The sequence below is a fragment of the Barbus barbus genome, assembly GCF_936440315.1.
Source record: "Barbus barbus genome assembly, chromosome: 33".
NCBI classification, from domain to species: domain Eukaryota; kingdom Metazoa; phylum Chordata; class Actinopteri; order Cypriniformes; family Cyprinidae; genus Barbus; species Barbus barbus.
Genome location: NC_136761.1, coordinates 15,257,284 through 15,271,168, shown reverse-complemented (window position 1 = coordinate 15,271,168; position 13,885 = coordinate 15,257,284). Strand labels below are relative to the sequence as shown.

The following is a 13,885-nucleotide window of genomic DNA, read 5'->3' as shown; positions in this document are numbered from 1 at the left end:
CGCGCGCGCTAAAATTTCAACGAGCTCAATTTAAAAACACAATAAACAAAAAAATAATGGGATAGAGATCATGACATGAACTATTCATAATACTATCACAATAAATAATATTATAAATAATAATATATTTAAATTAGCAAATGTTTCTGGGGGAGTTAGCAGGCAGATATAAAATAATATAGGTTAGACAATGTAGCACGTCACCTATTTCAAAAATACAATAATGTAATTGAAACAGCGATTTGCAGTCATAACCTTAGACAAATTTCTATTACTGTCCTGAAATGACTAAAATAAGGTCATTCCCAAATCTAATCTAGATGTGCACTGAAGCGCATAATAATGAAACAATCACACAAAAATGTGTCTTAACTCTTTATTTTTCTTTGACATACATTCACAGTTAAAAAAACCCTAGTTAGGGCCTACAGTGAAAGAGAAGCCTCATAAGAGCAAATGAGCGTGTGTTACATCCCTAACCCTTAAAACAAAAACAGAAAAGAACACCATTTATACTAAACCATACTTCACATTATTCCCTCACATTCACATTATGAAGTTGCAGTCTTATAACACTTATAAGGTCCCTTTTAAAATATGAAGGAAATAAGAGACACAATTGTTAGGTCTGTCGTAGGTACTTATTTATCTGACCTTAATTTCCCTTGTGGACCCACATAGTATGTCTGTATACCAGTCTATAATCTTAAATCATAAGAGCATCAGAACTGTAGTATCAATGATAGTGTAACTCTGGCGTAACAGGTTTGGGAACCACATCAAGCAAAGGAATTTATTTATGTATTTGCCAAACAACATGTTTTATGATCACAGGAGAAGAGAGAACAGGAAAACAAAGGCAACAGATGCAGCAGTTGGGGTTTGAATTTTGGATATTGTAATGACTCGCTTTAGAAATGAATACTGGAATGTGACTTGTAACATGGCTTATTGCTGTATTGATTATATTGGTAAAGGTGATCTGTTTGTCAGTTGTTTTTTGACCAAGTCATGTCACATTGGTAATGTCAGCTGGGGCCCGTTTCAGAAAGGAGGTTAAGTGAAAACTCCGAGTATGTTAACCCTGAAATGAGGGAAACTCTGGGTTTTCCGTTTCAAAATGGGAGGTTTGTCAAACCCGAGAAAGCAGGGTAAGTCAAGCCCGTTTCTGAAAGAGAGGTAACTTATACTCCGAGTCAGTTACCGTAGTAACTTACTCCTTGAACCTAACTTGGTCGGGAGCAGGTTTTCTTCGGTAAACCCAGAGTTTCCCATCTCAGAGTAAGTCAACTCTGAGTTCAAGTTTAAACTCAGAGTTGGTTGAACCTCCTTATTGAAACAGGCCCCAGGTTACTATAATACTGGTTACTGGAAAAAGGAGAACACTGTCTTTTCAAGCTGAGGTAGAGAGGTACAAAAAAATAATAGTGTTAATTCATAAATAATGCAAATGAAAAATAGATTGAAGACAGAGGAGAAGCAGAAAATTGATGGCCAGCATGCAGGTATGACAGTGTTTGTGGCATATTTGTAGTCCTGCTGGTTGTAACTATTGACATGCCAATTCCAAGACATGTCCTATAATGTGATGTTTGAGGTAGGGTTCACTATAATATAAGCTCCAATGTGCAGTTGAGTCAAAAAGAGTGGAGTTCCATTTAAAAAAGGCTATAAATATAGGTCACAGCTTTTCATGCATATTATAATTGTCAAGAAACTTTTGTCTGCCATCAGAGTGAAGTGAATGTTCACATGACGCTCTCCACTGGAGAGTGGTTACATGTCAGTGGAAACAGAGTATTATTTTGAGCTGAGTCGGAAGGAAATGGCATTCTGGGCCCAGTATAAGGATTACTGAAATCCAGGGGGTCAAGGAAATGGGGAAGGCACATCACTAATTGTTTATCAGAGAACCGGCTTACTATCCCAGGACATCTGACTGCTTCCAACTGAGAAAATACAAAACAAGAATAAAAAATTATCATTACCTCTAAAAGGTTTGGACTGGTAAGATTTGTTAAGGTTTCTTAAAGGAGTCTCTTGTGCTCAAAATATTGCTCACAATATTAATATTGTGAAATATTATTATAATTTAAAACTACTAGTTTCTATTTTAATATATTTTATATATTTCAAGTATTATATAATAGACTATAATAGAGATGTTTACATTTAGAAACATTACATTTGATAAAAATATCAAATTTCCATTATTTTTTATTAGAAAGTATATTATGTATTATATTTAAAACACAAACAAACATAGAAAACATGATTTTCATAATATAATGTTACCTTTCTTAGTTGGTCCTAATACATCTGCACTTTAAGCATACGGCGCTTGCCCTAGGAACAATATTAAAAAGTAACATTTAGATAATAAAAATGATGTCACAAAGTATATCAAGAACGTACATCAGAATACACACGTCTTTGTCTTAATGCATCTTACCATCTTCTCGCTAATTCACTATTCAACTAATTTCAAGTATTTGTCAAGTTATGATTCTGTTAATCCACATTTTTTGCTCCCATCATTATTTACTTTACTAGTTAACCCAGCAGTGCATTGTTAAACCAGATTACCTGTTACCTGTCCCGATGGCTCTTCACCATCATTAGGGGCTGGGATGATCTTGCCAGTCACGGGTGACACGCCGAGCACCATTGGCTTCTTTTCTGTTTTGGGAGCTCCCTCCAAGACAACCACTATGTAGTCTCGTTTGGGCTCTTCTGAAGGTGCACTTGACGTTTCAGGTGAAGCAACTTCCTCAGTGACCACTGTGCTTGCAACATCTGGTTCAACAACACTTTCTGTAACTTCCACAACTGGACTTGCTGCTTGTTCCTCGACTAAACTTACTGGAGCCTCCACAACTGCACTTTCTGCAATCACCTCTTCTGCCTTCACTTCCTCAACCACTGGAATAACCTCTTCTGCAGGTGTTACCTCAAGTTCTTCAGTTGCTACAACAGGTGCGTCTTCAGTTACAAAGGAAACGGCTGCCTCTTCTGGCACAGGGACAACAGGCATCTCTTCAATCACTGGGGCAACTGATACCAACTCTGCTTCCGGGGCAACAGGTGTCTCTTCTGTCACTGAGGCAACTAATACTTCCTCTTCTATTACAGGGATATCAGATGGTTCTTCAGAGGGTACTGGAGAATCAACTGGTGTGTCCTCTACAACTGGAGTCAATTCTACCGCTGCTGCAACAGCTGGTTCTTCTACAGCTAGGGAAACTGGTGCTGCTTCAAGCACTGGGGCAAAAAATACTTCTGGTGCTGGTGAATCAGCTGGTGTCTCCTCTGCAACAGGAGAAACTGGTATCTCTTCTGTCACTGGAGGAATGGACAATTGCTCTGCTTCAGGAGGCTCTTCTATTACAGTGGCCTCTGTTACTAGAGAAGCTGGTTCCTCTTCCAACACTGGAGCAACAAGTGCCACCTCTGTTACTGGTATATTTTCCAAATGATCTGTTGTAGGAACCTCAGTGGGCTTCTCTGGTAAAGCTTCAACTGGCACATCTTCCACGGATACAGACTCCACAGGAGCAACTTCAATCACAGAGGCAGCAGCCATCTCTACTGTTTCTGCTGCTGCTGTGTTAACCGACCCTACAAGACATAATCAAGCCACCCAATAATCACACACACACACAAAAAGATATTAGATGTTTGAGGTATTAAATGACTTAAAGGTTTTATCACTTTCAAATAATTTAAAGTTCAAATTGTTTATAAATTGTTATTTCTCTGTGTGTGTGTGTGTGTGTGTGTGACTGTAGTTTAAAACAGAAGATTAATCTAGACAGACAAAATGGGAAAGATAGAAATGAGACTACTAAAAGTAGAGTGCAGAGGTTCATCCCCACTACATTAGTGACAGTTATAACAACAAAGAAAAGAGCTTAAGTAAAGTTTAGTGCATTCAGGTATGATGTATGGTGTGTATCTTTGCATTTCACAGAATGTAAGGGACTTTCAGAGAGTATCATCATGCATGATCACAGCATGCAGCTCCATTTAGGGGTTTCCCATCATTCAGAACATACATTAACCCCTGGTTTCACAGACAAGGCTTAAGCCTAGTCCTAGACTAAAATGTAAGTCTGAGCTGTTTTAACTGAAAGAAACTTGTACTGACTGATCTTAAAATATATCAGTGCCTTTGTTTTGTCTCAAGATGCATACCAGTAATGTTTTTTTTTCTAAGCACGTTTAATTTAATGTCCTAATTGAACTACGGCCTAAGCCCTGTCTGTGAAAGCAGGCCTAAAAGGCTTTACTGCCAAATATCACTTAGAAAGGGACACACCACAAGTATAACTACCACAAAAGGTAAGCGATAAAACAACTTCCTATGTAGAGATGACATTATAGGTTATAATGTACAACACCAATGACCTTTACACTAAATTCAGCATTTTAAAATTACTTTTAAAACAGAGAATGAACTTGTCAGTGTTTAAGATGTTATATTTCAGTCTGTAAAAGCAGAATGTTTTCAGAAAAAAACTAAACACAATATTTTTTGGATATTTATCAATTTAATTTTATTAATTGGCTTAGAATCTCTTATCCATTTTTATTACACAATTGCATTTTCCAAATAAATGAGCAGTTTCATTAATCACACACACACACATGACCTTCTTGGTAAGTTACTGAGTTCCTTGCCAGTTCAGTCATACAGAGGAATATAAAGGGAAAACTAATACAGAAACACATCTGGCCTAGTTGCTAGGGAGCAAAACACTCACAGTTTTCACAATTTTAATTTGCGTGTACCAACTAAGTGATATCTGGCAGAGAAGCATGTTTTTGACTGAACGGTTACTGTTATTACAAAACAACAAATAACTACATACAGCAGTACATTTGTCTTTTGGTGCCGCAAATAGAAGATAAAGCAAAAAAGAGGTTAAAAATGACAGAAGGCTGGCTCAGATTTGTGAGGAGATTGAGAGTAAACCTAAGAGTAAGAAATAAGGAGAACAGGAGTAGATGGTCTTAAGTGTGTCCATTGGAATGTTTGGTCACATGTAACAAAAAGCAGCAATTTTGGATTCTCACAGTGCTTTCTACATCAATACTTGAACAAAATTATACATTTATAATTTTTTTCAAGTTATAATTTATATAATTTTCAAATATTTCCAGCAAAATCCAGGAATAGAATAAAAATATACACAATAAGCTGTGTGCTATATACTGGGATGACATTGCAACTCGAGCATCAAATCCTGTTGTATAACTTATGAGGAAGACCTGCAGGATTTGAGGAATAAAATCTCTCTTAATTTTGTTCAAGTACCATGTTTTGTTCTTTTTTGGATAAAGTGAAACAGTTGACCATTTTGTTGTATAAGACATTTGAGTCTTCCGCATCTTGTGTGTGTGTGTGGGTGAGTGTTTGAGTACCCATGAGTGAGCCATTTAGGACTCTGTACTAGTAGCCTCTGCTACAGCCTCCTCTTGGGGGGCTGGTGGCATACCGTTGCTCTCTGACGCCGGCTCTTCAGCTTGGATAACAGGAGTTACGACAGCCTCTGCTGCTGCTTCTACTTCCTCTGCTACCTTCTGCACTTCTTCTGCCACCGCTGCCACCTCCTCTGCGGTTTCATGAACAACCCCTGCCACCTCAGCAACAACGTCTGCAGTCTCTGCCACCGTCTCGGCAACCTTTTCCACAACAGTCTCTAGAGTTCCTGCCTTCCCTCTGGTGGCCTCGGCTGTTTCCAGCAAGACCTCAGGTGCCTCAGCAGGAACATCCTCCTCAGCTGCGCTCTCTACAGTTTCTGCCACCTCTCCTTCCTCTGCACTAGCTTCTTCTAAACAAACAGAGAAGAAAGAAAAATGAATGAAACCTATTTTAAGACTTTAAGATTATTTTATGAGATAAGATTTATTAAATTTAAAGAATTATTACTCAATTTTTATTATATAAATAGTAATGATAATTATTTAGTTGAAGTATAATATATTATGGTAATTAACTGAATTTAAAGTGCCCCAATTATGGGTTATGAAAGGTCCTTTTTTGGTTTTGGGAGTCCCCAACAGCAGGCTGACATGCAAGCCAAGTCAAAAAACACTTTCATTTTCTTATAATATGCATTTATTTTTACCTTATTTGCTCAACGATTCATTTTCCAAACCCCTCCTTTGTGTGACTCTAATCTGCGGTGATTGGTCGATTTCATTTAAAGCAGTGTTTGTGATTGGGAGCAGTGCTGATAGTTGTGTACAACTATTTTTAACTGCACCTAGTGGCAACAAATGGGCGCTGGGCGGGCAATATGCTAATGTTTCATGTTGATGTCAACGTGAAACGGTTTGGGATTAGTTTGAAATAAGACTCGTTTCAATGATTCAGAGTCTATTCTTTCTTTTGAGAGACAATAACTTTATACAAGGTGCACTTTCAGATTTAAAACTTTGCATGATGTTTTCATTCACTTAGAGCTGTCACACACTGCATGAAAGATCATTTTCAAAAATCCATCATATAAATAGGGGCACTTTAACTCAAGATTTTTTATTTGTCACATACACAATTATACAGGGTATAACCAGCAGTGAAATGTAGGTAACAATCTGATATGTTCCAGGCCAGCGCCTTAGCAGAGTGTGCCACTCGGTCACTGCTTATGCTATCACAGGTAAGTAATTTATGCTAGTTACCTAAGAACATCCATATATACAGTAAAATCTTTACATTTGCCGCCATGTCCTTCAAAATGTCTCACACAGCATCCATCTTATCAAATCTCCTGGAACCCCCAGTAAATGGCTAAACAGGGAATATAAATCTAGCTTTGTCAAAATCACACACAACCTAATCACTACAGGCAGCATGCAAAACCCAAGAATGAGGAGGGAGGGTGAAAAGAGAAACTGAATAGAAACAACAGGAAGAAAGGGGCTGGGAGGACAGGTGGAGAGAGGGAATACAAAGATGGTTGAGCCTTACCATCTGTTCAAAGTTAGCAGTACCAGCAACTCTGTGAATTCCAGCAACACAGATAACACCAAAGGGGCTTTGTTGTGCGTGTTTAATTAGTTAACTCACAGAGGAAAGCTTTCAATTTACACTGTATTACACCACAATTAACATTTTAAATAAGGGTTTAAAAATCAATGGAATTAAAAATATCAGTTCGATGGAAAAAGCAGGACTCATAACGACATTAGCTCAGAAGAGAATCATCCAAAAAGTTCTGACTGAAGACTATAGGTGACCAGCCCAGACTGCCCGAATTAGTTTACTCTGGAAAGAGTCAGAACAGAGAGACAGTTAGGAAAGAGATTAGGTGAAGCTTTGAGTTAATTGTTTAATATTCTGTTTTGGCATTTGGAAGACCACAGTATAAAACTGTGTTTATATTGGCTGGCAAGTCTTTCTGGACTGGACTGCAGTCATTAAAAGAGGATCACAGGTAAGTAAGTTGGGGAAAATGGTTGTGAGAGAGAATGGGAGTGCATAGGGGTGCAGACAGATCATATACACAGTTTATCCAAGAGGAAAGTGACACTGTGTCAAAGAGAAAGCCACCCAGTTCTGATTAACAGGCTTTCTGACAAATAGGATCAGGGGATCAGGTGGGTTAGAAGGGTAACATGAGAACAACTCTTTAATCCAATCATACATTTATGCATTTAGCAGATGCCTTTAGCCAAAGTGATTGCAATCAAGGTATCCATTTTATCAGATCAAACTTTCCCCAGAAATTGAAACAATGACCTTGGCATTGTAAATAATCTGGATAAAAGTGTCTGCTAAATAACTAAAATGTAAATACCACACTCTACAGGAATGCTGTAGCTCAAACAACACCAAGACAAAAAATCAAAGTCAGTCTTGTTTAGCTCACTTTTTGGCTTCAGTCTGTGGAAGATCTAATCTCTTTGGCATTGCAGTTTAGCCATATTCTACCAATATCTGCCCATTGTAGTGTCATTACAGGATATTTCCAAATCTTAAGTTGATCCTACTTGGCATATAGCAAATATTAATCAGAACAGGTTATAACTCATGTACCAAGAATGTAATTTTTGTCCGGTGTTTTGCAGCCAATAAGGTATCAGGACTGACTAAATGGGAGGAGACTGAAAAGTAGGGGGTGTCATCATTTCATTAATAATAATACAGTTACAGTTAATACAGCTATAATACAGTTCCAGTAAAAACTCCCCAAAAAACTTGTTATGCAGCAGTTCAGACCATGCAAGTTAAAGCACAAGTTAATTTAACAAAATTAATTAAATGGATCCCATTGGTTTTAAGGCAAACATGTGTTACACAGACATTTAAAAGACAGAACTGTAATTGGTCCATTTAAATATCATAAAATTATTTAAGGTACATCATAAGATCACACATGAACTCACCATTGCCATTCTCCCCACCTAAAAAAATAAAAACAAAAATTAAATGGCACATAATTTAATCTGAAATGTCAATGAACCCTGAAGCTGCTGTATAAAACTTTCTGTCAGCAGTCACACACTCATTTCAGACCACATTTCAAAACATAATATCCCCTTATTTATAATACTTGAATGAGAGAGCTTTTTAATGTTGCTGTCATTTATATAAGGCAGTTTAACAATGTTTGGCTCAGATGCAGGAGTGTTAGACACGCTTGGATTTGATACAGTCATTTAATGTGGTGGAAGTGGATTTGGCAGGACTGTGACTGTGAACTAAGAGGGCAAATTTCAGCTGTCTAACATTACTGTACTGACCACCACAAGATAAATGTGAGAGTGTGCCAAATGTCTTCCACATACCCCGACATGTCTTTTGTTGTGGTTGTAATTATAATGTTTTGGAAGGGCTTCAACTGATTATTTATTAGATGTCATATTTTTGGATACAGACATATTCTAAGCTGACAATTTAGATCAGCATTCATGATGCCACTGAGAATGAAATCTTCAGGGTTGCTACCAGTGCTGTGTGTATAGCATTGTTTTCATTAAATATGTCCAACAAGATGCTGAAGTTTGTGTATATGACCTTATGCCTGTATTTTTCATCTTGAGAAAGCTATGCTACTACTATCAGCTTTCTGTAGCCAGGTAAATTGTTTCTGCGCTTGCACCCATTTTAATAAGCCATAGGAAAATCTGAATCCCAAAAGTGTCACTGACTAAATAACAAGAATAAAATTTGATGTTTAACCAGACCATAGGTGAGACTTACTCTTGGGTGGCCACGGTTTGGGTTTCCAGTCAGACTTGGGGCGAGCACCGATTTCAGAAACACGATCAACAAAACGTGCATGGTCTGTTGCAACTGTTCTGTAAGCCTATCACAGAAGTCAATAAAGACATTAATTCAACAGGTGATCTGACATTAAACTATTTCATCAATGGTTTGAGTTTTAATCAGACTTACATATGCCACAGCAGCTGCGAAGGTTCCTCCGCAGAGGACGACATAAAAGAGATTCTCACCGGAGCCGCCAGGAACTGACGACATGAGCCTCCGTGGAACTACTGCATAGAGAACAGAGGAGTAAGACAAAATTTTGGGGTGTGTGCACATTATTAGTATAATCAAGTTAATAGTTTAATAGAACATTAAAATATGTTTTATAATAATGTTTTAGTCAAAGAGTCTGACACAGAGATTGACCTTCATGGCAGTCAAACCAGAGCTGCTCTCTGCCCAGTAGGTCACTGACTGATTGGATTCTGGGCAATGGATTTAAGTACCTATAAATATGCCTGTCAGCATTCATCTAGATCAGTGATTTTCAATCCTGTTCCTCGGGACCCACTGCTCTGCACATTTTGCATGTCTCCCTTATCTGGCACACTCATTTGAGTTCATGGTGCTCTTTCCTAATGAGCTGATGATCTGAATCAGGTGTGTTAAGTAAAGGAGACATGCAAAATGTGCAGAGCAGGGGGCCCCAAGGACTGGAATGAGAACTGGAATTGAGAAACAAAAACAAAAAAAATCCCAATATGGCAGTCATCTTGGTCTTATATTGACACCTAGTGGTGTGGAAGTTTTACTGCATTTACATATCAGTAAATGATTTCTCAATTCATAAAAAGAATTATGCATTATCTTGTCTGTTCTCTTACCTAGATAATAGCTTATATCACTACATATTTGGTTTTATATTCTATGCTTCAATGATTATCAAAAAAGTCTCCTTGGTGCTGACAGCTCCTTGTCCTAGAGGGCAGTGAGCAACAAATTTAGAAAGCCATCAGTGCAGTCTAATCAGAATTAGAGGGCAAAGATCATTCTGTCACAAACTTTACAGACTTTTTAACGAGTATCTTCAATACTCTCATTAAGATAATCCAGTCACTTGTGCCCAGCTAGAGTAAATAGGTTCTAGACACCTCTGTGTTATTTATACCAGCTAATCTGTTAATCTTGCCCAGGAGTCAAAGGGTGAAGCAAACAGAAAGCGATACATGCTCAGTTAGACTACTGGGAACCAATGTAACCTTTTCAGTGTTCGGATGATGATGACAGTATCTAGTTTAGGTTTGTAATGGCCGATATAATTGCTATAATTACATAATACCATTTAACAACAGCAAATGAGAGATAAATCATTAAAGTAAACTCATACTCATATTTACAAACAAAAACAAAAAAATCCCAATATGGCAGCCATCTTGGTCTTATATTGACACCTAGTGGTGTGGATGCACCATCGAGAAAAAAAAGAATAAATTAATGAAACAATGCTTTTTTGTTACCAAAAATACCCTGTTTGCAGTCAGTCATATTTCTTTATTCCACAAGTTAAAGTGTCCAATAATATTTTAGGCTACTTTAACAATTAAAAAGTTCACTATATACAACAATTTACTCAACCTCATGTCTGTTGAAAAAACCCATGAACTTTTTAACCCATCTAACCAGCAAATCTCCCTCTGAAAAGAGATTTATCACAGTTTGAACGGCTGAGCCAACAAGAATTACAATGAAAGGCTTTAAGCAAGTGGTATCTGACAAGTGTAGGCCTACATCCATCCGCTCATGGCTATTTGAGGAGATATTTAGTGGACAGGACAGACAGTGTGATTATATCTATGCTTATTTCAACAGTTTCATGTAATCTTTTTATTAACGGCACTACAAGCATCCAAACTTAGATTTTCACATTTAACCAATACAATCAAGCACAGCCCTGTAAGGGCAGACAGATGTTTCACTTCAGGAATGTCTGCATGTTTATTTAAACAACCAGGGTTTCCAAACAAGGGTCTACTAACCACCCTAGGGTACATAAAGGAATTGCGGGGGTTTTGAAATGCCGGTGCTAAATGAAATATAATAATAAAAACAAATGTTTAGAACTCCATGCACAAAGCCATAAGTGAACAAAACACTGTACGGAGTTTGAAAAAGCATGAGCCAGCACACAAAAATTCACCCTAATGTATAACTACTTGAATCTAATAAATAAATACTAGTCACAATTGGAATACATACTAGTCAGAACCGAATAGTTGTTATCTGAATGGCAGCTGTGAAATGTGATACTAGCAACAATAGAAAACTTACTAGTCCTTATTGAAATAAGTACAAGTATCTAATACATAAGCAATAGTAGTAGGCTATCCACACTGGAAAAAACTTTTCACTCTGAATTGCTAGTAAATTTCACAAATATTTAAAAAGAAACAGCAACATTGAATTAAACATAAGGTAGAATTTTTAGGTAGTCTTTTCAATCATACTCTAATAATATTTTCGTTTTATGTACAACATTTAAAAAAAATATATTAGTAGCATACCTAATGAAACAATACTGATATCTTTTAAAGGTACAAGTACTCAAAAAATAATAAATAATAATAAAAGTAATAATAATAATAATAAAAATATGTACTAGTAGCATGAAAATAAAGTGATTTTAAGGATTAAATGTAAAACGGCTTGCCATACAGCAGCCGCTGAGCTCCATAGGTCCGCGCGCCTCGACCACGAACACAACCACGTGAGCTGTACACGGAAACATATATGGCCCCCTCAGAGCACTGAAGGTCACAAATCAAGCAGTATGAATACTTACACCATGATGCTAAACGTCAAATTTCAACGGATTCCCTATTACGCAATTTCGTGTTTCATAATCCATTTAGTGACAGCGGAATGCATTTGACAGAACAAACATTAATCGAGTCACGTTCAAGAGTCCACAACTAAGTTTTCGCAATGTTCAAAATGCACAGGAATGGTCAATGTTTTTTTCAATAATACATCTCTGCAAAATGATTATTAGTGCAACTCTGCAGTGCCCAAGATGGCTACATTTTTGTGTGCTTGGTGCCAGGCTGCGGTTTGAGCTGTGTACATTGTGTTCCCTTCAAATGACAATGCGAGCATGTGTTATATAGTAGGAGTGCAACTTCTGGCTGGCACTAAAAACGAGACATTTATATCAAAAGCCATTTAAAAATGTGGAGCAACAATGAGATCCGATGTTGAGACTGACCTTCATGTCCCCTTAACCCTAAACCACATACCATCTGCCCCCCAAAAATTTAGTTTTTGTAAAATATTATGATACAGCATATTTGCATTGTAAGCAATAATCGAAATGTGTGAAATAACACAATCAAAGCCCAAAACGGCCTGGAAATGACATGATTTACAAGAAAAATTAAACTTTATGAGAGATACGCTGGTGCTCACCATCTCTATTGAGCTGAGCGCGGTACAGGGACTGTCTCGCCAGGGGCCCACACCTCTGCCAGGCTGCTCTGCACGCAAACATCGTCTGAACTTCCACAGGAGGAAAGCAGGGTGCGAGACGAGTCCAATGGAGGCGCAATGAATGACTGTGAAAGTGCGGAGACAGCTGGAGGGGAGGAGTGAACATGAGGGGGGAGGAGAAAGCGCTTGTCTAAATCCTCCCACTGCAAGCTACCAACCACAGTTCAATTTAAGCTCCTTAAATTGCAAAATATCTATATTTACTAAAATAGTGTTTTTAGCCACGCTGTGTTTAATTTATGCTAAAGTTCCACACGATGATCCCAGTTTACAAAGATTTATCATGGCACCAGCAATAACAGGACATTTCCCTAAAGTTGGTGTATGCACAATGATATACTGATTATTATTATTAATATGATTGAGGAGGTGTTGTGTTGTGAGGGGCCCACCCCCTTGGTTGAGTGCTACACCCCTGTATGGTTCAGTTTATTTTTATCCTAATCCTTATGTTCCAGGAACATTCACAGCGGTGTGACAACCTAATAAGAACCTATATAGAACATTTTGTAGTAGTTGCTTTCTAGGTTTCATAACTGGACACTAACGTTACCAGAATTTTGCAGAATGTTTTTTGTATAACAACCTGTCTAACTACTGTTAGCTCTAGTTGAATGTTTACTGTACTATTCTATTTAATAGTATGCCTAAACATACAGTACGCTTTGCTGTGTGTTGAAAAGCTGCAGTGATTAATAAGACAGGACATTCTCCAGAGCTCTGTGGCCAATTAATTAGTATACTATTATGAGATCTTGGCAAAGAGATTTACCATTACACCTAACATGCTTGTAGTTTTGTGTCCGTGGATGTTCTCCACTGTATCTTTTACTGAAATCTTCAACTTGTTTTTACTAACCACATTAACCTGACTCATTTAATATTAAAAACTGAATCTTGGAATAGCACTTGCTTGTTGTCACTGAATGTTGCTTTCAAAAGTCTGATCCTGAAGAAATAATTAACCACAGGTATTTACTTAATTAGGGTAGACAGTGTTCGAGAATTATTCTGTAATCGTTTTGCTTATAAACCACATCATTAGACTTAATTGAAAGGAGCAAATTTAAACCATATATTTAATATAACACTTGTGACCCTGGACCACAAAACCAGTCGTAA

The 13,885-nt window shown here is 37.5% G+C and overlaps 1 protein-coding gene across 7 annotated transcripts; it reads right to left on the bottom strand.

Moving 5' to 3' along the window:
• Nucleotides 1–361: 361 nt before the first annotated feature.
• Nucleotides 362–12,854, bottom strand: LOC306852985 (protein MGARP-like). Of its 7 annotated transcripts, none has more exons than XM_079390123.1 (8): nt 12,683–12,826; nt 9,407–9,507; nt 9,212–9,317; nt 8,395–8,412; nt 5,499–5,834; nt 2,587–3,618; nt 2,296–2,346; nt 362–1,949 (listed from the first exon to the last, which is right to left on the bottom strand). In XM_079390123.1, the coding sequence occupies exons 1-7, from the start codon at nt 12,762–12,764 to the stop codon at nt 2,327–2,329; spliced, it is 1,695 nt and encodes a 564-aa protein (XP_079246249.1). In that variant the 5' UTR covers nt 12,765–12,826; the 3' UTR covers nt 362–1,949; nt 2,296–2,326. The 7 variants fall into 7 exon arrangements, 5 of the variants coding, with proteins under 5 accessions (XP_079246249.1, XP_079246248.1, XP_079246251.1 ...); XM_079390122.1 differs by having other exon boundaries at nt 364–1,949; nt 2,594–3,618; XR_013782693.1 differs by lacking the exon at nt 8,395–8,412 and having other exon boundaries at nt 363–1,949; nt 9,196–9,317; nt 12,683–12,827.
• Nucleotides 12,855–13,885: the final 1,031 nt, after the last annotated feature.

Coding starts and splice junctions, on each gene's coding strand:
- LOC306852985 (XM_079390122.1), bottom strand. CDS start 12,764: ATGTTTGCGTGCAGAGCAGCCTGGCAGAGGTGTGGGCCCCTGGCGAGA. Junction 9,318..9,406: donor TCGCAGCTGCTGTGGCATAT/GTAAGTCTGATT, acceptor CTTCTGTGATAG/GCTTACAGAACAGTTGCAAC. Junction 3,619..5,498: donor GCCGGCGTCAGAGAGCAACG/GTATGCCACCAG, acceptor TATGTCTTGTAG/GGTCGGTTAACACAGCAGCA.